The 24543-nt window shown below is 40.3% G+C and overlaps 1 protein-coding gene across 2 annotated transcripts in view; it reads left to right on the top strand.

Annotated features, from left to right (window-relative positions):
* Positions 1-375: 375 nt before the first annotated feature.
* Positions 376-24543, top strand: part of tle2b (TLE family member 2, transcriptional corepressor b) — a 74086-nt gene continuing 49918 nt past the window's right edge. The window contains exons 1-4 of one of the 2 annotated variants that reach the window (XM_042006526.1): positions 376-855; positions 940-1194; positions 11550-11647; positions 12799-12862. In XM_042006526.1, coding sequence (XP_041862460.1) covers positions 1171-1194; positions 11550-11647; positions 12799-12862 — 186 coding nt within the window. In that variant the 5' untranslated portion in view covers positions 376-855; positions 940-1170. Of the gene's footprint in view, positions 1195-11549; positions 11648-12798; positions 12863-24543 lie in introns of both variants that reach the window. The other variant, XM_042006527.1, reaches the window with a different exon arrangement.

Raw genomic sequence — 24543 nt, forward strand, 5'->3', positions numbered from 1 at the left:
AAAGCAAGGTGTAAACTGGCTGATAAACTTACCACTCTGAGTCACTAATATGTGTGTGTGCAGATAGTTGCTTGTGCATTTGTGCTGCTTTTTGAATGTGTCCACATAGCTGTCATGAATTTGCGAATGAGTGTCTGGGTGTTTGTGTGTTTGCATCTTGATTCATATCAGCCTGAGCCTGAGCCTTTGTGCGTGACTGATTGCTTTGTGTGTCTGACCACAATTGAAAATGGATCCATCTCATGCCTTTCTCTCTCCCTCTGTGTGTGAGTGGGTGTCTCTATCTACTCAGTTCCACCTTAAGAGGAGCTTTAGCAGCCTGTCGTGTTTGTGTTGAAGCCAACAGGCACAATATATTACAGTCTAGGGCTTGCTGCTGAAAAGCCCGCTGGATCCTCCACTGACCTGCTGTTCTTCCCTGCTTTCCTCTTGCGTTTTTTTTTTCCACATTTAGATTAAAAACAAAGCTCTTACTCTCTCCTCTCCCCTCCCTGCTTCTTCTTCTTCCTCTCCTTCTTTTTTCCTGCTGCAGCAGTCAAGGCTTCAGTGTGTCAGAAGAGGAAAAAGCAGAGAAGAGGACTATTTAGTTGAGCTGAGTGAGTGTTTATGTTTGTATGTTTCACCATTGGACCGCTGGGTGAAGGGGCGCGAGGAAAAGAGGGGAGAAGAGTGGGAAGAGGAGGAGGAGGAGGAGAAGTAGAAGAGGGGAGTGTGCCTGGACGAATTTCGCTGTCATGTCACTGTGTGTGGACCTATACTGAACAAGCTGGGGGGAAAAGGAGGACAGATACTCTGAGGAGCGACGAGGAGAAACTGTGACTTGGGTTTCAGTAGGAAAAGACGCAGGAGAAGGAGGTAAAGTCTGCTGCTCCGTTGTATCATGACATTTCTGGATAAACGAGCCGACAGACTGAGTGTTCCTCGGTTGTGTGTCAACAGGAATTTGTGTTGAAAGATAAAGACGGAAAACAACAGAGAGAAGAGTTAAACTGCTGTCCAGCTAAGGAGCAGGGACTGGACTTATAGAGTGTGAAAGTCTCTTATTGTGAGTGTGTGGGTTTGTGTGTGCAGAAGTGTGTGGTAGTGTAACCAGTGGAGGGCAGAGGAGTGGAGGGCCAGGGGACTAACCTGGCCATCAAACGGACTGGAAGCCTCTCCTCTCCTGGGATCATGTACCCTCAGGGCAGGCATCCGGTAAGTTCCTCGTCTCTCACAGTTTTTCTGTCTCCTCATATTTGCCTTTGACTGTATTTCAACTCCAGTCTGTGTCTTGCTTTTTATTTCTCAGATTTGCCCTGTTTTTTTTCCTGCTTCTCTACTCATTTTACACCTTCATTTCTTCAACTTCCTCCCATCTCTGCTCCCTGCTTCATCTTGTCTCAGTTTGTCTCACTTGTCCCTCTCTCATTTAGTTAAATGAACTGTACTGTAACATGAGTAGGGAGACATGATAGGAGGGGACTAGGGTGTTTGGGCTAAGATACTCCCTGTTATACACACACACACACATGCACACACATCTCTTTCTGTCAGCTGCAACCAGATGAGATCTTGTTGATTGGCTGTGTAGGTGACATATAACTGAACCTGCTTCTTCTTCATATATGCAATATTGCTTAGTGTGCATGGTAATTTGTGTCAGCTGATGTATGTGTACATGTGAAGACTTGACGTGGTCGTTAGCTGTCCATTTGCTCATTTCTGTTGCTGAGCAAAAACTCACACACACACACACACACACACAGACCGTTTAATTGATGGCTGAGTCCTACTTAATTCATTTCCATTACCACTAAGGAAGGCCATGAGTGCACAAGTACTTCCCCTTTAATACCTCTTTAAAGTCCCTTACCTCCTTCAGTTTCACCCTCCATCAGCAGTGAGAATTTGTAGTTAATTTACATGGCAGGGTAAAATAAAGGTTACACAGACTAAAGAGCACAGAAGGATGAATGACAGCTAAGGCTGAGTCTGGCTTACACCATTCACTTCACAAGGGCCCTGATCTGGTTGTTATAATCAGATTTGGTTGTCAGTCTCTTTGTATCTGCTACAAATGGGTCAGTGGACACTTTACCTCACAGTCAGCCATCCAAACCAGCCAACCAAACACTCAGCCAACTAGCCAGCAAGCCAGCCAGCCAGCTATCACATAGAATTATGAATGACATTTTCAAAAGAGGAAGGCATGAGGAATCAATTACATGTACAGGGAGAATGCTAATAAGCCAGCTGCTGGAAAAGATGCAAAGGAACAGGGAGAGGTGAAAAACAAAGGGAGTAAGTAAAAGATGTAAGAGCCGATAAAGAAATAAAGGAGTCAGAAAGAATTCTTTTAAAAAGCTGCTGCTGGGGGTGGAAAGAGAAATGAAAATGAATGGGAGATGTGAATGAAGAATAGAGTGAGAACATTCCTCTGTTCTCTCCTTTAGAGGCGTATCAGAGAGCTTCCTGCTGTGATGCTCTGCGTTTGTGATAAAGTTCAGTGCCAGATTGAGCTAACTCCAACAGATCGATATCCCCTATCTTGCTCTCTTCTTTTTTTTCTCCCCCCTTCTGTTTTTCTTCCCTCTCCTTTTTCCTCTGCGGCCGTCTTCTGCCAGCGGAACTTTATTTCTGGTGTTGCTATGAAATGTGATCTGCTGAGAGGTGTGAAGGTTGAGAGAACGCTTGTGTGTGCCTGCGTGTGTGTTTGCTTTTCCTTACTTTTGAGTGCATGTGGTTACAGACTGTGTACATGTTGGAATATTGTTGCTGCAATATGATTTTTTCTTCTCCTTCTCTACCACTGGTACCACTGGCGTCGCATTTTAACACTCTGTCCCATTTTCTTTGTGGCTACTGTTTTGTTGGCTTCCAGGCCTAACCAAAAACCATGTTGAAATTTAATGATAAAATAAAGATCTTACATGGGACTGGCAAAAAGGAGCCAAATCTTGTTCTCAAGGATGCTGTTAAGTGAAAAAACATGAAAGTTCTTTCACTTATGCCAGGGATAGGCAAGTTCAGCCCTCGAGAGCAGCAGTTTTAGACGTTCCCCTGTTTCAACGCACCTGATTCAAATGAAGAAATTACTGAGCAGAACTTGATAAGCTGTTGCACCCATCTAATTTAAATCAGCATGTTAGAGCGGGGAAACACCTAAAACCTGCAGGACCAGACTTGTCCTGCCTATGCCATCTACCACCATACCTGCATCCCTATGCTGATATTTGCTGCTTTCTTACATGGCAGACAGTCTTTAGCAGAGATACCAAAGACTTTGTATGTAGCCTGAGTCCCCCGCGACTTGGAACAACTGTATCTGACACCATAAAAATGAGTTTAAATGGTCATAAGTTGTGTTTCTACCTTAAAATCTTGTGACTTTTTTTCCATGTAGCAAAATTGTTTTTGGTAGATTTGTCAGCTGGTATGTTAAAAAAGTCATGGTTTCTTCTGTGCTCTGCGTGTCGGATCTTGAGGTATGATGGGTAATGTGGGTCTGAGCTACAGAACACACACACAGTGCAGATTTTTACTTTTTTGATATACTTACATATGCTTGAATCATGAGTCTGGAAGTAATCTGTTGCAGTAGTTTATTCATTGAAATGATTTTTATTTGTTGTTGAAGACTGTAGAAATGATGCATGTTTAGTCAGTAGGTATTACACTGTATAACCTTTTTGGTGTCAGTCAGACATGATGGTTCAATTCCCAAAATTGTGCCTTGACCAACACTCCATCCTCCCTTTTCCTCTGTGTGCCTAAAATATGTCTTTAGCCAAGGCTAGAATAGCATTATTATTATTATTATTATTATTATTATTATTATTATTATTATTATTATTATTATTATTATTATCAGAGAACCAAGACTTTGTTCTTCTCACTCTGTGGTGGGAAAGGGTTAAAGCTAAAAGCTGATTTGCCAGGCGAGTGGAGCTGTAATTGGTTCCACTGGATTTTTGTGGCAAGCCTTATCAGAACTGTATGTGGCGTGCACATGTGAATTTGCAAGGATTGTGTGAGTTGTGTTTGTGTTTAATGTGTGTGTCCATGTCCCCGTAGTGCTTTGTGAGTGGATACATATTTGTATTTGCAATGTGTGTGTTGACTCAAATAGGTGTGAATGTGGTTTTTTTAGGTTCAGTTTGGCTATTTTTGTGCATTTTGTTTGAATTGTAAAGTGTCTGTGTGACTAATTGTATGTATGCCTTGATGTGGGTTTGTGTAAAAGCTTTAGGAATTTAAAATGTTGATTTTAAAAAGACATGCTCTGAATAATTGATGTTTATCAGTCGGCTTCCTCCAAGTAGAAGAAAACCTAAAAATGAGCAATGCTTTTTAGGGTCCATAGTTTAACTTTGTCTTGTCATGTAATCCCACCCCATGATGCTGAAATCAGGACTCTTGGGAGCGTACCATCTGTTGCAGAACTCTTTAGCTTGTTGTTTGTTCCTCTGGCTTTAAACCCCAAGTGGTTGTCCTGCTGCAGAATGATTGTGCAACCTGTCCAATACCCCCTGTTGAGAGATGAATAAGAATCTAAACATGTGAGATCCCAAAATTTTGCATGTTTGATGTATCTCTGTGTTCCTGTAAAAGAGCTTGGGTGTGTGCTAATGTTGTTCTGATTACGTTTTTTTCTTTCCGATATCGATTCCCGATGCATCACTGAATCGACGTTTTCTTTATCACTGCACATTGCTACTTTCTTCATAAAAAAAAAACAAGCAGTCAGGTAATTATGAACTCCCTGTTTATTTATTATTATTTCAAAAATCCATCTGAATGTCCCAATATTGACAAACATAAACATGTATGATGATGTCATTTTTAACTTCATTGTCGAACTTTATTTTTCCATTGCCGGAAAATCGAGAAACATACGGGACCCCCAAGGGTACATGGGAATTTTCCTTTTCTTTGCAATGAGTTTTGCGTTACCTCACAAAAAAGGGACGATCCAAGAGCGTGCGCAGCCTGTTAAAGCCGTTTTGCTCAGTTTCTTTAGGTGTTTCTGGTCTGCATCTGTCCCTCTCCGCATCAAGTCAACATAACACACACGTGACAATGACATTATGTCCACGTTAACAGAAGAAGTTGCTTTAATGGATTAATTACAAATCTGCAGAACACAGAATAATCTGCTGCTCAGAAGACAAAGAGACAAAATGGAATGAAAGATAGAAAAATTTGGACTTTAGTCGTCAGCGTAGTTGCTGAAGGTGTTGGATGTTCCAGAGCTGCAGCATTATTGAATTAAAAAGTTCACAGTTGACAACTTACCAAACCTGCTGTAGAGTTCATGATGACATCACTCAGTCTGTTACTGCTTTGGCACTGTAAGTAATGACAATAAAACACCTCATTTAAATAAAAGTCAGATGGAAGTGGAAAAAAAAACACGAGTAAATATCAAAGTAGCAAGCATGTCAGTCTGTGTGAGGGTAAAATTAATGGAACAGTTGGAAAATTGTTGCAAATGAAATATACTAACATTTGTGAGTGAGCAGGGGGATAGTTTCCTTGTCCTTTGACCATGAAAAAGATAACAATTCATGACCAAATAAATGAGTTGATTCTAAATATGCAGTCACAGAAAACATAGTGAGAGTAACGTTGGAGTTTGATGTTTTTAATTTAAAGAGATATTTGAGGTACTGTATTACTGTGACAATACTTAACTAATTATTTGTGAGTTGAATATATTTATAAGTGCTTGCTGGTGCATTTATAGCTTTTTTTTTTAGACATGTAGATCTGCAGTGCTTGCTTTCACACTCATTAGACTTGTCTCTTTTGCGTACGACTGTGTCAAGCAGTTTGTTTTTCCCAAGCATTTGTGGCTATAATGAAAGCCATGAATGGTAAACAACAGCACAACAGATCACTGTCACCTCCCACAGATGACTTTCTCCCATCCTTTCTATTGCCCTTGTCTTGTTTACATTCAATTTCACCGAGCATTTCAAAGGCGGTCTTTTTGGAACAATACAGCAATGAAGCAACCCACAGAAGGAGCAAAAGTCATACAAGCAACCCACAACTTCTGATCAGACATCAGCAGCCGCCCAGATTAACTCTGCTCTCTGATTAAAAGCAGGCCATTTTCTATCCTCAAATCCTGTCTTTCGTGTTCTTTTCTTTGCCACTAAAAGAAACGATCAGAGCCAGGCTTGGATGGAGTCCAGACACTCATGTGGCTGCCAATCTTTCCCTGATTTGTAATCGACCGCTGGCTTAGTGGCTGACTGGTGAGCTGTAATGTTAACTGGCTAGCTCTGTGACCGATGGCTGACTGGTTAACTGGTAAACTGACTGGCTTATTAAATGATTGTAAGATTTTGGTTCATCGGGTTGCTGACTGGCTTACGATCTGAATGATTGGCTGGAAAAAAAGTGAGTGGCAGAGATATTTTTTTGTGCACAGCGAACGCATCAGCAGCTGTAAATAAGATAACATTGTTTGAAATCTGACATGGTGACTTTCTCTTTGTTATCAAGACCTTTTCACTGGTTTGTGTAAATGCAGGAAGAGCTGTACGAAGGTGTCATAAAATGATGTTTGATGTAAGATCCATTTCCCTCCAACCTTTATTCAGTCTATCACAGTCTGAAGCAATGGGGTGTTGCTTATGCTCATTGCTGCACACTTCAGCAGATTTAAACTCACACAGGCACGTACAGGCGTGTACACATGGGGCACTGACACTCTTCTTCCACACTTGGCATTTCTCATCTATTCATATGCCTTTTTTCCTAAATATTTCACCAGCCACTTATTTTTTAATGTGCTGAATCTGAATGTGTCCCTGCTTGTCTCAGAGAAACACAGGAAGAACAAAGGGAGTAAGAAGAAGGGTAAAAGAAGAGTAAAAGGAGGTGGAGCTATAACAAAAAGGGCACCAAATAGAGAAAATGTTTGGGTGTTTTGTTCAAATAAATGCATTCATGCATAGACATGCCTCCTTATACCGTGTGAATACTCATGTGTTTGTCAAAAGTGTGCCAGGGGCTAAATAGATAGACAGAGAAGACAAACACACAGACACAACTTATGTCTTTCCCAATAACTCCCAGATGTGCATCTGTCTCACAGTTGCTGCCTCTCTTGTGCAGCAACTGCCAGTGGTGGAAAAATGGGCCGCTGCTTGAACAGAAAGCTTCCATGTGACAGTCTGACTGGCACAGAGACAGATACAAGTAGACTGACCTTCATTAAGAAGATGACAAAAGCACAAAGTGTGGCTACACATAAATGTGGCGGTAAGCAAGACTGAAAGAAGGTAAATGATTTAATTTGTTAGAGTTTTGAGAAACGTTTTTTTTGTTCTCACATTCCTACATTTTTAAAATAACTCTACCATAAAAACAGTGGCTGTTTAAGCAGAGAGACACTAATTTGTTGCATGCTAGTTTGTAGGATCCGTACAGCACATTATGATGCTGTAATTTCACATATTGCAAGAGGCAGAAAATGCTAACTTTGTGGATTTAAAGGCACACTGTGAAGATATTTAACTATATAGCAATAGAAAAAAGGCTAAAAAAAAAAGGGTTAAATATATTACAGACAAGGGACAAGAAAAGTAGAACACAAAATGTTTCACATGAGCTTTTTCTCTTAAACTAGTACAGGACTCAACAAGCTTTTGTCTGCTGTGATTTATGTAGCTTGCATTTGAGTTCACACTTTTCCTCTGATCATCAGTCATGAGTAAATTGGCCTTTTGCGGCTGCTACAGCCGAGGAGGGCAGCTTTACTTCACAACATCCATATATTTTTTTCTTCACGCCACTGACTGTGGCCATCGTTGTGCTAAAAATATGTGTGATTTTGACGTGCTCGTGTCACTTTGATGGTTAATTAACCAAGTCTTGTAATCAGAGCCATGACAGACTGCCTGACAAGCGGTCGAACACACATACGGACACTGACACACAAATACAGGTGATTGTTAAGGCAACTAAGCCTCACCTCTGACCTGGTATGTGATACATTAAAAGAGGCTTCAGCCACCTTTCCTCCCCCGGAGTAATCTCTCCTAATTCACTGCTTGCCCATGCCAGCTCGTCCAAATTGTGATGGACTGCTGTCCCACATGTAGTGTATAGTATATGTGTGCGTTTGTGCACAGTTGACCTTTCTCTATCCCTTTTTATCCCCTCTACTCCTCTTGGTAGACTCCCTGTCAACCAGGAGGTCCTGGAGGCCAGGGTGTTCACATGTAGACATGCACATATATACAACATATGAAAATGCAGGAGAATGTAGGTGTTTTTTTTTGTGGCTCTTTGTGATGTTTTTACTCCATAACAATCTGGACTGCCATCTGCCACAATGCAGAAGAGATGAAACACAAAGAAAATCCAACAACAAATGTTTGTTGCTGTGTACATATGGCATGACTTGCTGATGCCTCGGTCTTTGTAAACACTGCAGACGTACACACATACAGCTAATGTAGCTTAAAGCTCAGTTTTACTATTGCTGGTTTGATTGTCCTTGAGAAGTATTTTTTAATTACTATTAAGGTCCATACATAATATTTAATCCTAAACTTAATTTGATCCTTACTTCCTTAAAAGTCCTTACTTTCCCGACAGACAGAGGTCAGCACAAGCAGGAAATATGTTTTCCTCCTGCCTGAGGTCCTTTTAACTCAGTTTTTTTGTGTTTTCCATTTCCTTTTAAGAAGCTTTATCCCTGCAGAGTCTATGAAACTCATTCAGAAAGGTGCAACTGGCGAATCAAAAATGAGGCATTTTTGGAATTTTTGTCCAACAGATGAAAGAAATTAAAATCTCTCTCATCAGCGCTCTAAACACGCTGTCATGTTGACACCAATGGTTGCAACTCACAGATCTCTTGTGTAATCCTCAGTGTTTCCCCTAGGTTTTTGTTATTGGGGTATATTTAATATAATGGTAAGGGAAACACTGATCCTGATCTGTGACTATGGGCTTTGTTATGTGACTTAGTGCTGCTGATGTAAACTGCCAGCAGCACTTTGTCTGTGTGCAGTGTGCTCATGTGTGGATTGCAGCAGATGGTGGGAGCGTATTACCACAGGCCAATGGACAGTGCACGAGGTAGAGCGACCAGGCTGTGTTGACTACAGCAAAGACACTCTTTGTCTGTCTCTCTTTCGCACTCTCCATCTCCTCATCCTCCTCCCTTCCCCTCTGTGTCAGGCGAATGAATGGCTGGCTATCTCTCTCAGTCAGTGGCCACACCACTCTTTCATCATCTGTCTCTCTGCCCATGCTTTCATTCCTCTGTAAGAATGTCAGACTAGTCTATCACTCCCTTCATCCATCCCTCCATCTGTCAGATGGATATCCATCTCTCCTCTGACTTTTTTCCCCGTCAATCCATCCATCCCTCCCTCCCTCTTTGAGTTTGTGTGTTCTGTGTGTGCTGGTGTGTACTTAAAGTGTTAGTGTGCGTGTGCAATGATGTGTGTTTGTTTGTTGATATATTTTTCAATGCGCTTATGGCTGTGTTTGTGTGTGTGTGTCAGTGTGTGCCAGATCACTATCTACCCCCCCTCCCTACCTTCCCCACTGTGTATGTGTGTGTGTTGTGTGAATCAAGGTCAGTGGGGATCTGCTGGCAGACACCCCCTCCACCCCTCCCACAAACACACACACACACTCAGGGTTTGTGTGTATTGTGCCCACCAAGCCATCTAGATGACCCCACTATGCCTGCCTCAGCTCAGTTTAGCTCGGGCTCAGCTCGGCTCTGCAGATTAATTACTGGGGAACCCACCGCGTCTCTGACCTCCGCCGTCGGACTAATTGAAATCTAATTGAATCGTGCTTGTCTAGACTAATGAAGCCCCGCCACTGAAACCACCAATCTTTAAGCCTTAGCCACGCACGGATCGCCATCCAACTACAATGCAATGAACAGTTTGAATGAATGGATGAGTAAATGAATGCACGTATAGATAAGTAAACAGGTGAAGAAAAGATGAATGGGTGGGTAGTGAAAAGATTACTGTAAACTCATGACATGAATATAACATCAGTAACATCAGTAATAACATCAGTGGCACTATTGACTTGGTTGGATGCTCACAGATTTTCAAGGTGGAAACTGATAAGTTTACAGCATCATGTGGTTATCGTCAGTATAACCACAGTCAGCAGTGTGAAACTCAGTCTTCTGCTCACTGAAACCTCTTACCACCTGAAAATCAAACACTCCTGTGGGAAAGAATACAACTGGCTCTTACAACTCTGACAGCCAGTGATGGTACCACATCATCTCATTGGACAAACTAATTTTAACTTAGTGTGCTGGATTTGGAGCTGTAATAGTGATTACTGACCCAAAATAAGTTCTAAAACCACATTTTCAGTCATCATAGCATCCCCAGTGTAGTCTGCAGCTTGTGGGCAAAGAGTTGCAACAGTCCACTCCACCAGTCTGCCCAGCAATTTCCAGCTCACACTGTCCCACTGTGGATAGTCAAAATAATATAATATTTTCAGTGTTTACCAAAAAATGTGGTTAACCACAGTCTGTAGTAGCCCAAATTATCCCTTACTATTGCAGTGATCTTCAAGTTTGTCCATAAATTAAATGTATATCTAACCAGAGTGGGTTAAATTTAAGAAAAAAGAAAGAAAATCAAACTGCTAAATTAGGAGAAAATGGGGTGTATCAGATGATGCAAAGTGAATGAACTGGAAGAGAAATCTGGCAGGTGGAAATTATGATTCCCGTGGGGTAGAAAAAAAGTTAACCAGTCTAAATTGAGAGGAAAAGGAGACAAATGCAAAAGAATTGAAAGAGAGAGAGATTTCCTACATAAAGATATCCTCTGAGAACTGACAGCCTCTTCTGCGTACTCCAGCCCCATCCCCAAAGAAAACAACCACAGCATCAAAAACATCAACAGTGCCCTTGTTTCTTCAACTTCATGGAGACCATGGAGGAGGCGGGCTGCTGTCGAAAGCGCTTTAGACAGACATGGAGGGCTGGCGGTGGTGGTGGGCCCCCTGGGAGTTGCTTGTTTTGTTGGGCCTTTCTTTAGCTTTTAGCAGGTGAGAGACGGTGCCGTGATTCCCTATAAGTTATTCATTTGATGTTTCCTCCCTTCTCAGCTCTTTGTAGGCTGGAATACATTAGCAACCTGGCAGAGTGGAGAGGATGCTAATGTGGAAGAGAGGGAGAGAAGAATAGAGGAGAGGAAGAAAAGGATGGAAGCAGTGGAGAGAAGAAGTCAGAGTCATTAGAGGAGGAGGAGAACAGAGAGGCAGAGGACAAGGCTTTATGATGTGTGGGAAGGGGAAGTGACCTTCCATCTCACTTTCATCTTGGCTTTTTTTTCCCCTTCCCTCGACTTGCTGCCTGATGCACAAACACACACTGACTGCTGTGCTCACTCATGCACACTTGTGTACTAGAAGTCCGTTCCCATGCACCTGCACAGACACAGCAAGGGACAGTACCTACAGTTTCTTCTTGATCAGACGCATGCATTCATACACAGACTCACCTCAGTATTATTTTTATCCATCCATTCTTTCTCTCTTGTGTGGTGCAGGTCCCCTTACAGCCTGGCCAGTCTTTCAAGTTCACAGTCCTGGAAACTCTGGACCGAATTAAGGAGGAATTCCAGTTCCTCCAGGCTCAATATCACAGGTAAAATCACACATGACACATATAAACATGCACAGACACAATAAAATCTTCTGTGTGTAAGTACAAATTCACCAAATAAATGTCAGAGGTTGTTTGTTTTTGTTCTTGATACAAATGGTACCCTACCATATTTTTCATGATGGAAAAAAAATATTATAATTGAACTCTGGAAGTTAACCATTTCCTGATTTTTGTATGGAGATTTTGGGCAAAAGTGTTCTCAAATTTCAGACTTCAGCTGTGCTGTTGTGGAATAGTTGATGGTGCTTGTTCAGATCTGTAAAGCTGACCTATCAAGGCAGACTTGGTCCTTTGAGAAATTGGGCAGCCATCCTTTTTACAAACAATGTACAGATATGAACACTTTAATAGCACTCAGCTAACTGTTTTATTTTATTTTTTTATCATATAATTCTTTCTTGTGTAGAAGGTATGCATTTACAGAAACTAGGAAAACCAATAAATGATTGTGGCTTCTGCCTGTAGCAACATCTACGTGATTAAGAAGATGCAACAAATGCTGGGTTTCTGTTCACTGATGATCATGTTGCTGACAGGAGAGAGTCTGGCTAACTGGCTGGTTAAAACATCCAGTATCTTCCTCACACCTCAGTGAGCAAGTTCAACAGCTTGCTGTGATATATCAACACTCCTTTTTAATTCAACTGGTTGGGTTGGTGAATCTCAGTGAGACACACATACAACGATGAGCAGATGAAGAGTGTGACACCACAGTTTTTCATAAAAATCTATCTGACATCGATCTAAAAATCCAAAAGAAAATTTTAACAGTCATGAGCGGATCCATGTAATGAAGGACCCCCCTCCAGTACTAACTTAGCAAGCAAATTTGAACAACATGTATAAGTAGACCAGGTACTTCTTTTGATTCTAAAATGCAAAGCCTCACACACACTTGCACTGGATGGATGACGAATCGCAGTGCAGAATAACACACACCCTGCTGGCTGTTTCTGCCATAAAGGTAGATTTTTCAATGTCACTCTGAGCCATGTGGATAGAAATAATTTTTGGGGATCCTTACATGGTCTTATACTATAAGTGATCAGTGCAATATCTGATATATGTGTACTACTTAATTTTTATTGGATGCAAATAGTATTTTTTTAACGGTTTTCATCTTTATGCAGCCTGAAGCTGGAGTGTGAGAAACTGGCCAGTGAGAAGACAGAGATGCAGAGACACTACATCATGGTGAGTCTCACCACACCTTTACAGTTGTACTCTGTTAGTTAGTCCAACAACAGTCTGGTGGATTCCTCCAGAATAATTACATTCTAGGGACGCTTGTTCCTAGCTGGATTGTTGTTTAATATTTATATCAGTGGAAGCTATCTGTGTCAAACAGATGGATTTTGTTCCATCTCGTCTGTTAAGTTGTTTGAAATTACATTCTCGCTTATCGTAGATTAGCAAGCAATAAAACTGGAGTAACTCTCCTGAGCTCACAAAAAGTTGACACATTTAAATCGTGTTGAAGTGACAACATGCATTTAGCTAATATCTGGTAATTATTTACTCTAAAAAGCATCTTGTATGCAGATGGAAGGCTCTTATATATGAGTGATAATAGAACAAAGTTACAAATTCCCTCTGTGTGGCTATGAATGTAATCTTTTTTCCTTCACACTGTTTATCTTGCTCCCTAATTCTCCTATTCCTCACCACAATCTATTCCTCCTTTAGACCTTCTATATTTTTAGTGTTTTTTTTTTTTTTTTTTTCATGTGCTAACAGCCTGAGCTCTCTGTGTTGGTGTGTCTGTGCGACTAAAGGCTCACATGTATTGTAAGCCTTCGTCTGTGGTACAAAACCCACACAGAGCCAACCAGAATACGATATGCACCATCTGCTAAGCTGCTCGCATTTCATAAACCTGGGAGAGCAGCCGGGATCAGGGCCGTAAGCTAGATAGACACACAGATGGAGAGACAGAAAGTGGGAGAAGCAGACAGGCAGATAGACAAACAGAGACGGTGAGAGAAAAGAACACAAACAGGTGAGCTGGCAGTTAAACAAATCGATGCAGGAGCACACGGACAAGCAGGAGTTCAACACACAAACACATACAAATACACATCATATTCATTAGTCTACACTTGCTATTCTCTCCATATGAGGGCCACAATAGTGTAAAAAAGATCATCTCCGGATAAAATGTTACATTCACATTAGTTGGCTATGAAACTGATGACATAATGAAAACACTCTAGTGTGCTGTTGCTTTCCATCTTGTGACCAACAGCAACTTAAGCCCTTTTTTTCAATTAAACATAAAAAGATTCATTTCCAAGAAAGAAAGCACACACTGGTTTGCTTTAATACACTCAGGGTCAACACACTTCATGAACGGTGTTGTTGCTCTGTAACTAGCATTACTCAGTCACTCTGCTGACGTTATTATTCTTTTCTCATAGGCAAATACTTGAGTCATGTAGTTTTTTTTAAGAATTTAAATATAGAAATTTAACATAGCCTTAAGTTTTCGCATGTGATCAAAGCAATGGCCGATCCGTAAAAGTAGTACAAGTTGGCTTTAAATCCATTATTTATTCAGTTATTCAAATTTACAATTGACTTGCAACATAATTTCAGCATTTATTTCAATATATTTTCATGATCTCCTGCATTTTAAATTTTTGGTATCTTCATAAAATAAATGGCTTACTACATAGCAGACGCGAGGCTTTATTGAGGGTCCTTTGCTTCCCATACAACTTTAAAAATACTTTATTTATCCCAGAGGGAAACTGCAGTTTAAAGACGGAGCTTCTCGTATGTCCTCACAGTTTATCTCATTGAGGGAAAAAGTAATGTAACAGAATACACAAACTAAAAAAAAGAGAACCACAATTTTAAAAACACCCACTTCTCTGATTTCATCACTCCCCATTTTAGCAGTGGTTTGACAGAATTACTATGTGGAGCAAGTAGCCCAGACAAACACCCACCTTCTCTGCTGCAAATCTCCTCCAGTCCTTCTTATTGAATAGGAGAGGTGATGCACCAGCATAGATGCATTTCTCTCTCTTTCCAAAGATGAAGCCAATGTGTGGCATTTAATTGAACTTTGTGCATATTAAATGTCACAACCTTTGTTATCACTGCAGCAGTGGTAAACTAGAGATGTGGGAGAAATGGTGGAGTATCTTTGTTGTATGTTTAGCTTCAACACTGGGCTTTAACAGTTCCCTGTGGCATGAGGTCAGGAATCTGCAGATGCTGATGACACATCCATGTAGGTTAGCATGGCAGACATTTAGCACCTCCGGCTGTATTATTTGAACAAGGGCTCACTGTGCTGTAGTGGATGGCTAACACTGTGCTCTGCTGCTTCATAGGCATGGCTCAGAAATGAGAGGGAGGGAAGCAGGGAGCGAAAATGAGAGAGAGAGGGAAGAGAGAAACAGAGGCTCAAAGGGAAAGATAGCTAGAGAGGAAAAAAAAGGCTCAGAGAGTGTCAGACAGAAAAAAAGAGGGAGCTTCTGAGGGAGGGATACAAAGGGAAGCAAAGATAAAGAGAATGAAAGAGGAGTGGGAGAGACTGATGGCGAGAGGAGAGATATGCAGAGGGAAAAGAAGAGAGTGAAAAAAAGCAGAATAGGAATGAGAGAGAGGAAATGACAAAGGGATGCCAGGGGACAGAGAGGAGAGATGGAGGGACGAGAAAAAGATGCTATGGAGGGATGAAATAGAGAGAAAAAAATGAGTATGCAACACGGAGAGCAAGAGATAGTGATGTGTTTGTGTGTGTGTTTTGGGGGGGAGGACGTGAAATGAAAGGGAGAGAGAGAGAGAGAGAGAGAGAGAGGCTGCACGCACAGACACGTAAATAATGTGAAGCAACAACGGACTCACTGCGCCCACAGAGGAGATAACCCAGAAGGCTATATTTAGCTCGTTAGGCCTGTCATCCACACTGAGGCCTGTTTCCACAGACTGGGGCTCTGCTCACCACACTGCACTGCTCCTGCCTTTACTACTCATCAGTGTTAAGCTCTTAGATTTACTAGCTATAACAGTAGGGAGGTGGTTGCACAGAGTTATGTGCATATGGATTATTTTTGTGATTTTTAACAGCTTAAGTTGCAAAGATGGCATCTAGTCAGACTTGTGGATAAGTTGTAAGTCTTTGATTCGATGTTTGCACACAGCAGTGTAGTCCAAACCGACAGGAGGACTGGGTGGGTCAGCAGAGCAGTCTATGTTTATTTGCTATTTTAGTAATACTTAAATAGGTTTTTATAAGTGTTGCATTCCCTCTTCTCTTGATCATTAGCCTCTATTATTGTGTGTTTTGCAATATTCTTGCATTTATAACAAATATAGTGCTGTTACTGCTAAGTAAAACTCTACTTTAGGGTGTGTCAACATGAAAAATCTGAAACTATGCTACAGTAATCAGTCACATTAGAAACTACACAGTAAGTAAGTAGCATGATTATCTCAATGCAGTGCAATGTTCTTCTGGGAGATTTTGGGTTGTTGATTTCATGTGGATTCTGCATTGTTGCACACATAATCCATGTGAACACCCACCACACTGCAAAAGATGCTGAGGGCTTAAGGAGCACTGTAAAGTACCCAAATTGTTGACCCAGCCGCTAAATTCTTTCGATCACAACACTTTCAGGCTGCAACAGAACAGGTTTGATTCACATGATGCCACACAACACCCCCACAGGCCTTCTGATTTAACAGGATGACACTGACCTAAACGTTATCAGCGAGGTGGTTTTAATGTGTCTGTTTGTATGTAACTGAGCTACAAGGACAGTCTTTGTAGCACAGACTTGTTTGGAAATCTCAAATGAAGGTCATGTTTTTGAGGCAAACAACATACAAAACCTCAGTGCATATTTGTGAAATGTGACTAAAACTAAATTGAATTTTATTTACAGATATTATTAATCACAGACAAGTTAAATTAGTTTATTCATTACATAGCAGGATATCAGGGAAATGTGTGTTTCCTCTTTTATGCTTAAGCTAGGGATAATCATTGAATGGAGATAATAGGGTCAATATCCTTCCAGTAATAGACTATAAATGCCTCAATAACATTTTAATTATCAGTGAGAATGTGACACAAATAAAGCAAACAAAGCTAGGGTCACATAAGAAATGCAGCAATATGGTTTTGTTGAAAACCTCTCCAACAGACACCAGATTTTTATTCTCGCACTAGAGAGCTTCTGATGGAGTTAATCTTTTTTCTCTCTTTACATTTACTTCTTTACTTTTATATTTGGTAAGTAAAAACTTTTTTTAACTTCTGAAGAATGCTTGCATTTATTTCCAACAACCTCTGTGTTGCTGCAGTACAGGAGCATTTCCAGGGTTGGACGCAGTGTGTTTGTATGTTTGGCAGACCAACTCTTTGCAACTTTTTGGATGGAATATATGTTTTATTTTGGCAGTACCACTAGGCTGGCTCATATGTGAATAGAAACATAGACAGTTTGCATTTTTGCTGGTAGCTACAAACACACATCAAGTTGCACACATTGATAGTGTCTGTGGGCGTCTTTCTCTTCTCTGGCTGTTGTATTTATAATTCATGGCTCTCAGATTTCACTGCTCTCCTGGAATTCCACTGTGTATTTTTAAATAAGGTTGCATTGTAGCCCTGGCTAATGAGGTGGGCGTAGATGTGTTGGTCACATGGTTGCACCAAGTGTAGTCAAGACTCCTGCCTGCAGGGCTGTGTTCACCCCTGCTGGCCTGAGCTTGATTCTTACAAAGATAGATAAACACAAGGCTCTGTGCAATATAAAAGGGGAAGGACAAAAGTTGTATTAAGTAATGAAACCCTACAAGTCAAAATTGTAGTCTCTGCTTCCTATTTTTCTTCCCACCATTCTAGATGTTATGGAGTGTTTTGTAGTTGTGTTAAATCTCCTGAAAATGAGAAAGCTGTACTCTCTCAGCCACATTATCACAGTGACAACTGTGTGAAACAAAATCAAAGGACAATGACAGACAAATTTGAATTTATAACTAACAATTGTGTTTATATTGGTATATAATCGTTTAAGTAAAACAACTGTTATGTTTTTGTTCTCTTTAGAATGAACCATTTATATTTACTTGCTGCAGGTCCACATTCACGGCAGCTGCCATGTTACAGTGCCCCCATTTTTACTATGGCGTCTCTGAGTGGACAAACTGTGTGTGAAGTGAGAATCCTCTGAACTTTTAAGCTGGCTCACTTTTTTATACCCTAAATGATTGTTCACACTGTTTATTTAGTTTTCTTCAGAGCCTGCTTTTAAGGTTAATGAGTGATTATAAATTAAGAGTAGGTGCCGGTGTGGACGTACAGGGTTGTTTCTTTCTCTGTTGGACCTGTGATGGACTGATGACCTGTCTCAGGAAGAGTGAGGATAAACTCCAACCCTCCCTTAACCAAGCAAAATTAAACAGTAAATTAGTAATGCTACTCTTTTTTCTGTGTTTGGCTGTGAACACACTAGTTAAAGGGATATTTTTAAGTGCAGTTGAGTGAAGTACTAATGAGTTGTCAACATTTTACCTGTAGCAGACAGCGGGGAGAGCGCTTTTGATCTGAAGAATCCAATGGATCCCTGACAGGCAAGCTAAAGTTAAAAGCTTCTCTGAAGGGAGCTACAAGTAAAGTTGTTTTTTTTATTGAAAACAAGTCCAGCCTCAACTTAATGATACCAGTTTGAGAAAAATCTACTTAGGTATTTTTACATGGCCTCTCTTGTGCAATGGACAGTTGTTCATGCCATGTCAGTGGCAGAATGTCCAAGTAGTAACACAGTCTGCAGTTTGGGTTGGGACAATATGTAATGGTATGGATGGTATTACACTGTCCTCCATGTGACTGTCAGATACAGAAGTAACAGCATTAGTCCTACGATGGCTGCAATCCATCAGGTTTTCCATGTATCCCTGTTTCAACACACCTGAATCAAATGAAATGGATCTAACAGCCAATCAAGTTCTGCACAATAACTCATTCATTTGAGTCAGGTGTGTTGGAGTAGGGATACATGGAAAACCTGTTCAATTGCTTGTAGGACCGAACTGAGCAGCCCAGCTCTAAAGCTTGTTACATACTCTGTGAGAAGCAGGAACTTTGTTCTTGTTTTTGAGGCTGCAAGAAGAAGAAAAAAGTTTTGTTTTGATCTGGTCGCTTCATACTCCACGAGAAGTGTGTGTTTTTTTGTTTTGTTTTTTTTGAGGTTGGAGTTGATAAAGATAGCTCTACACTTGTCAAAGATATCATAGATAACCCCTACAAGAACAAAGCAAAAAAAATAATAACAATAATGATCACTCCTGTTGTGAGAACTAGAAATAAAAAGTTAATCATGGCTACAGTGCTACCTGAGAGTTATGAAAAAAAGAAAACAACTTGTACAACAGCAATGTCTCCTTCACGTTCATACCTTGCTCTGAACTTTTAAAAAATCTGCAGATGGAGACACTTGCCACAGGCTTGTGTGGAAGTGTAAATGTGTCTTCCTCATACTGCTGTAGTGTGCATTTGAAGGCAGATAGAAGGAAAAAAAACACAAGAAACTGGATTTTTTTTTTTTTTTTTTTAGGTGTAATTGCATACTGTTTCCCAGCATCATGTTTAACAGCATCATACATAATGAGCACAAATTTTTTGAGGGAGTTATTTGTATAATCAAAAGTAACTGAAATTGTATTTTAATAGTTTGTAATGTTGGGATTACCTTCTTTTTTTTGTGAGTATCATGACGTGCATTGAGATTGCATCATTAAGTCGGTGGTCATTTGTAGGAACATTGGGACAATGCATGTGTTTGTGGTATCTGTCTGTAGGGCCCCTCAGGCAGGGAAGAAGTGTGTGTGTGTGTGTGTGTGTGTGTGTGTGTGTGTGTGTGTGTGTGTGTGTGTGTGTGTGGATTAATGCAATGCTCTCAGCCTCTAACTCCCCTCCCAGCTCATCTGTCTGATTCAGGCTGACACACTGTGTTCTCTTCAGCAACATTACAGTCACAGACTGCTTAGAAGAGGGGTGTGTGAGGGGGTGGGGATGGCTGGAGAGAAGAAACAGATGAACGACATATGAGATAGAGGGTGCAGAAGGGAATTGACACAGACAGAAAAAAAATTGAAAAAAAAAACTGAACAAACACATTTGCAAAGAGATGGAGTGAAGAAAGAGAAGAAACAGCAGAGACAAAACAGGTGCATTTTGTGATGAAGCTAATGAGATGGAGGGCAAATCAAAGGGATGTAAAATGGTAAGAATGAAGAGGTCAGAATCCAAACAAGGTTGCTTCTTGCTAAGCTAAATGTTGCTCTGCCATCCGCTATTGAGAGATGGCCAGGGGATTTAAGCATGGCCAGATGTAGGGGAAGGATTGAGTCTGTTTTAAGAGTCTTAAACCTGTCTGAACTGTCTGGTGGAGGAAAAACAAAGTATTCATAAAGAGTGACCAAATCTCCTGTAGAGAACATGCTATGCATGTATTTATAGATACAAACCCTTTAAATCAAAATTCATTTGTTCTGGTCCTTCCTGTGATGACAGTAGTTTTAAGAGAAGCTGCAGATGCTGAACTTCTGCAGATTCAGTCATCACCTCTTAACAGTGTTTTTTTTAAACAGTGACCCATTCTTAGTCTCCCCTTTTTATACTGTACATGATGTAGGGATTTTATTAAGTAAAAGCAAAGTCTGAAATAATGAGGTAAGTATGTGTTAGGATTAATCCCCGTGAGTCAAAAGTTCAGGCTTCAGAAGTGTTCAACTGCTTCAGGCACAGCACACCCATAAAGTCAAGCTACAGACGTTTTGGTCAGTGTATGCACATATTCCTTTAGAAAACAGCTATTTTAGGCATGTATTGTACTTACACTGAAAAATCCAGCATATTCTATACATTTATTAGTCAGTGGTAGAATAATATTTCACTGTAGACCTTTGGTATTTCCTGACAGCTGGCATTTCCACCTTTGGTCAGTATTTAAGTCCATTTACTACTTATTTACTTTTAAATTGCTAAACACAACTTGTGATTTAGCACTGAGTAGAGAATTGTTTTCACACAGCTCGCAGGAAAATGGTGTAAAATATGTAAGTTGCCCTGCATGTTCTATATTTTTGATGTATATATGATGACTGTAAGTAGTTTGTAGGGTTTCTGTTTGTTTTTGTTGTCCACACACTCACAGGAATATTAGCTTTTGCTCTCAGTAGGCTTCCACAAAGCCTACCAATTAGAGGAAAGAGAGCTTTTCGGAAGGCAGTCACTGTAGGTAGGTGGAACATTATCATCAAAAGTGGGTCAAGTTTTACCAAAAAAAAACCCAAAAAACAAAACGTTTATTCGTGATTATGTCTGATTATCTTTTCTTTCCTTTTTTTAGCCTACTGGTTGACAACAACAATGAGGACAAAAAATGTCTTCCTTGGCTTTGTGGCCTTCCGAGTCTTTACTGGTTCTTTTAATTTCTGTTGTAAAAATAATCTGTAATGACGGGGAAATTAACCGACTAACAATGATCCATACCCTAATTCTAATTTCCCAGCTGATACAATGTGGGTGGGTCACAATAACACAGCAAATTTACATGTGTGCAGTTTACATTGTATGATTAGCTCCGACTTTAGCACAAGCATGGTAACATACACATTAACCCAGTTATTCTTTTCACATATGGTTTGCCTTACCAGTGCATTGCAAGCCCATTCAGCACTTCAGCTGTGAAAGGTTTTAGCTACAACATAAGCTGTGTCTACATTAACAAAATAAATATATACGTTTTTAATAAAATGTCATAGGTATTGGTTTTACCATTCTGTTAATATATATGGTTGAATTTTTTAAGTTCACCTTTAACGAGCATGTTGCTGGGTTGTTGCTAATTTGGATCGGCTTGAGAGACACTAATATCCTTTGATTTATTATTTCTCTGCCAGGCGACTGATGCTGTTCTGGGCATTTGAAAATGTTGTGCAGCAGCCAAATGTATCAATTCTTCACTAAAGGTGCATTTCAACTAAAAGCGTCCAACACTAAATGCACTGAGACTTTTATTAAGTCAAGAAGCTAAAAGATGATTTCAGCTGGGTCTTTTACATTGAGGTCAGGGGATGGGGTAGATTAAGCAAATTAAGGCAGCTGAAGAGTGGCATTAATAACTCTTCTTGTTGCAGCACAGGGGCTTCAGCTAAACAGACACAGGGTGGTAAAATGGAAAAGTAAGCTTCAGCTGTATCCACTCATGATCTGTTGATGTATAAACAGGGCCGTGGTTGTTCTTATTTGGGGCTTAGATGATTACTTCTGTGGAAAAACAGAAAATCTGAGATTTATGTTAAATTTCTTTACCGCTTTATTGTCACTATGACCACTGGTCTAACTAACAACTCAAGTATATAAACAGCAACATTTTAAATGCTGTTACCTTGGTTTAAATTGGAACAGTTCTAGTAACAGTCCGGATCTGAAGACTTAATAGTAGATGTTGGGAGTTCTGGCCAGTTTTTGGTCACAAGGGCTTAAATGTCATAACCGATCACAGGATGGCTCTCCTGTTCTTAATAATGTGTCGTTTAATCACTGTAGATTCATTGTCTGGCCAATTCAATTCCAAAATAAAAATATAGAGCCTGAAATGAGCAAACACATCCATTTAAAATATGAACGGTACAGTAAGTGTCTAAGAGTGCGTGTGTGTGTAGGTGGGCAGATGAAAGAGACAACTTCACCTGAGAGACATCTATGAACAATGCTTTTGTTAAGAGTTAAACACACTCCCGTACCCACCCACATGCTGGAGTAAACATACCTGTAAGCTGCACACACACACATGCAATCTGTACGAATATAAACATGCTGTAAAGCCACACATACACATGAATGTCCCATTTAGATAAATCACCTTGGATTAGGCCCACTTCCTAAAGCTTATTTTAAAGTCTGCCAGCATTCTTTGCAGAATGCATAGAGGGGAGAGAGAGAAAGAGACGAGTCTGGCACCACTGTCTTATACTCTCTTAACACCATGGGGGTGGAGGCAGGGAGGGGGGAACGACAGAGCAAATACTCCCAAGAGTAGATAAATGGAAAGGAGGAGGGAAACAAGAGAGTAAGAGAAAGAGGGAGAGAACAGCTCGTTGAAAGAGATGCTGGAATGCTGTTTGTCTGTTTTACCCCGATGATGACAGCGTAGTGTGTACGTTATTAGTGGCAGACGTTAGACATGAAGGATGCTCAGAAAAGTGGAACGTTGCAGAGCGATCAGATAAACAAGAATTATACTGCATTCTCATTTATCTAAAGTAACCCGTTTGTGGAACTGACATAACACACCACAAAGCGAAAATAAGTAATAATAAAAGAAATGGAGCTGATAATGATACTGAGTGAGATATGAATTTACAATGTATATCAAAAACAATTTAAAGCTTCAGCGATTTTGACCCTTGCAAATAGAATTGTACACGCTAAACTTGTCAAAGTTTAAAAAAAAATAACAAAAAGTATTTCTGGTTTGCAACAAATAGTTTGTCACATTATGCATCTGGTTTTAAAAAGGAGCTGCTGAAGCCTAAAGACAGCAATAAATGAAAGTTGTTATCCACTGTGTTACCACACTTTCCATCCTGTTGAGATAGTCACTTTTTTTCCCTGTTGCTCAAGGTTTGATTAATGCTTTCTTAATTACGTCATCTACGTAGTTGCAGGGTCCTCTTCTGCTGTACTTGCCAGAGAATTAGTGCCACCTCCAGCTTGTCCCAGTCAGCCCTTAATAGATAGAGAATGATAGTAGGTGGAAGCACACATACACATACACCATAACCAAAACATAACCAAAAGCTGTTTGATAGTAGTACTATTTCATTAAGCAGCTCCATTCATAGTAATTTGGGTCTTAGTGACATTTTCAATGCATCATGCTACATGTGCCATGTAGTGGACAGATACCCTGAACTTCTAAGCACATTGAAGTTTATATGATTATTAACTCTCATGTTTTCTTCCACATCAAGATGTATGGCAATTTTGTTAAATATGGCACATGACTTTACATCATTATACAAACACTTTGTATTAGTATGTGAGCATGTGCTGTTATTCCACTGTATGACAACTGTCATCATGACACCGTCATTGTTTATGTGGATGCATGTAGTATTATGCTCACAGAGCCAAACATAATGCAAATCATTGTGGAATTTCTTGTGAAAAATCAGTTATATCTGACACTTCTGTTGTATTCCCAAAGATCACATATAAAACTAAAAATGAAGAAGAGTACAAAAAGGCACACACACACACGTATTGGTTGCTTTCTGGCAGGGTGTTGACGTCAGTCACTTGGCTTAATGCCCCTCTGCCAGACAGGTACTTACACACAAACAAAGCCATCACCTGTGTCTTGCCGTTTGCAGCACATACGCATGCAAAACTCACATAAACCATAGATCTTTCACAGAATGCTGAATGAGATTGCAGTGACACAACAGAGGTATCGTATAAGGCAGAATAGCAAGCATCTGTAGCATAATGGGAGGTTGGGTGAGCAGGAGAAGATGAACCTATTAAAAATGACTGTAGAGCTGTAATTTCAGGTGTGCAGAGCAAGCTGATATTAGTCATGGCGTGCAGGTGTTAATGTAGCTTTATGCAGTGAACTATGTAGTGCACCTGTTACTACTGGAACTTGCGCAATTGCAATTTGACCTGCTATACTTTCTTCTATTTAGGTCAGTAGACTATTTGAACATGTTTGTAAAGCTGTAAACCTCCACACTGTACTTGGTTTGAATAAAAATCATTTTAAAACCAGTTATAAGGTTCAGCTATGTGTACTTCAACTGAGCAGACTCACAGCGTGTTGTTGAAATGGCATACAGATGGC

The sequence above is a fragment of the Melanotaenia boesemani genome, chromosome 14, assembly GCF_017639745.1.
Source record: "Melanotaenia boesemani isolate fMelBoe1 chromosome 14, fMelBoe1.pri, whole genome shotgun sequence".
NCBI classification, from domain to species: Eukaryota; Metazoa; Chordata; class Actinopteri; order Atheriniformes; family Melanotaeniidae; genus Melanotaenia; species Melanotaenia boesemani.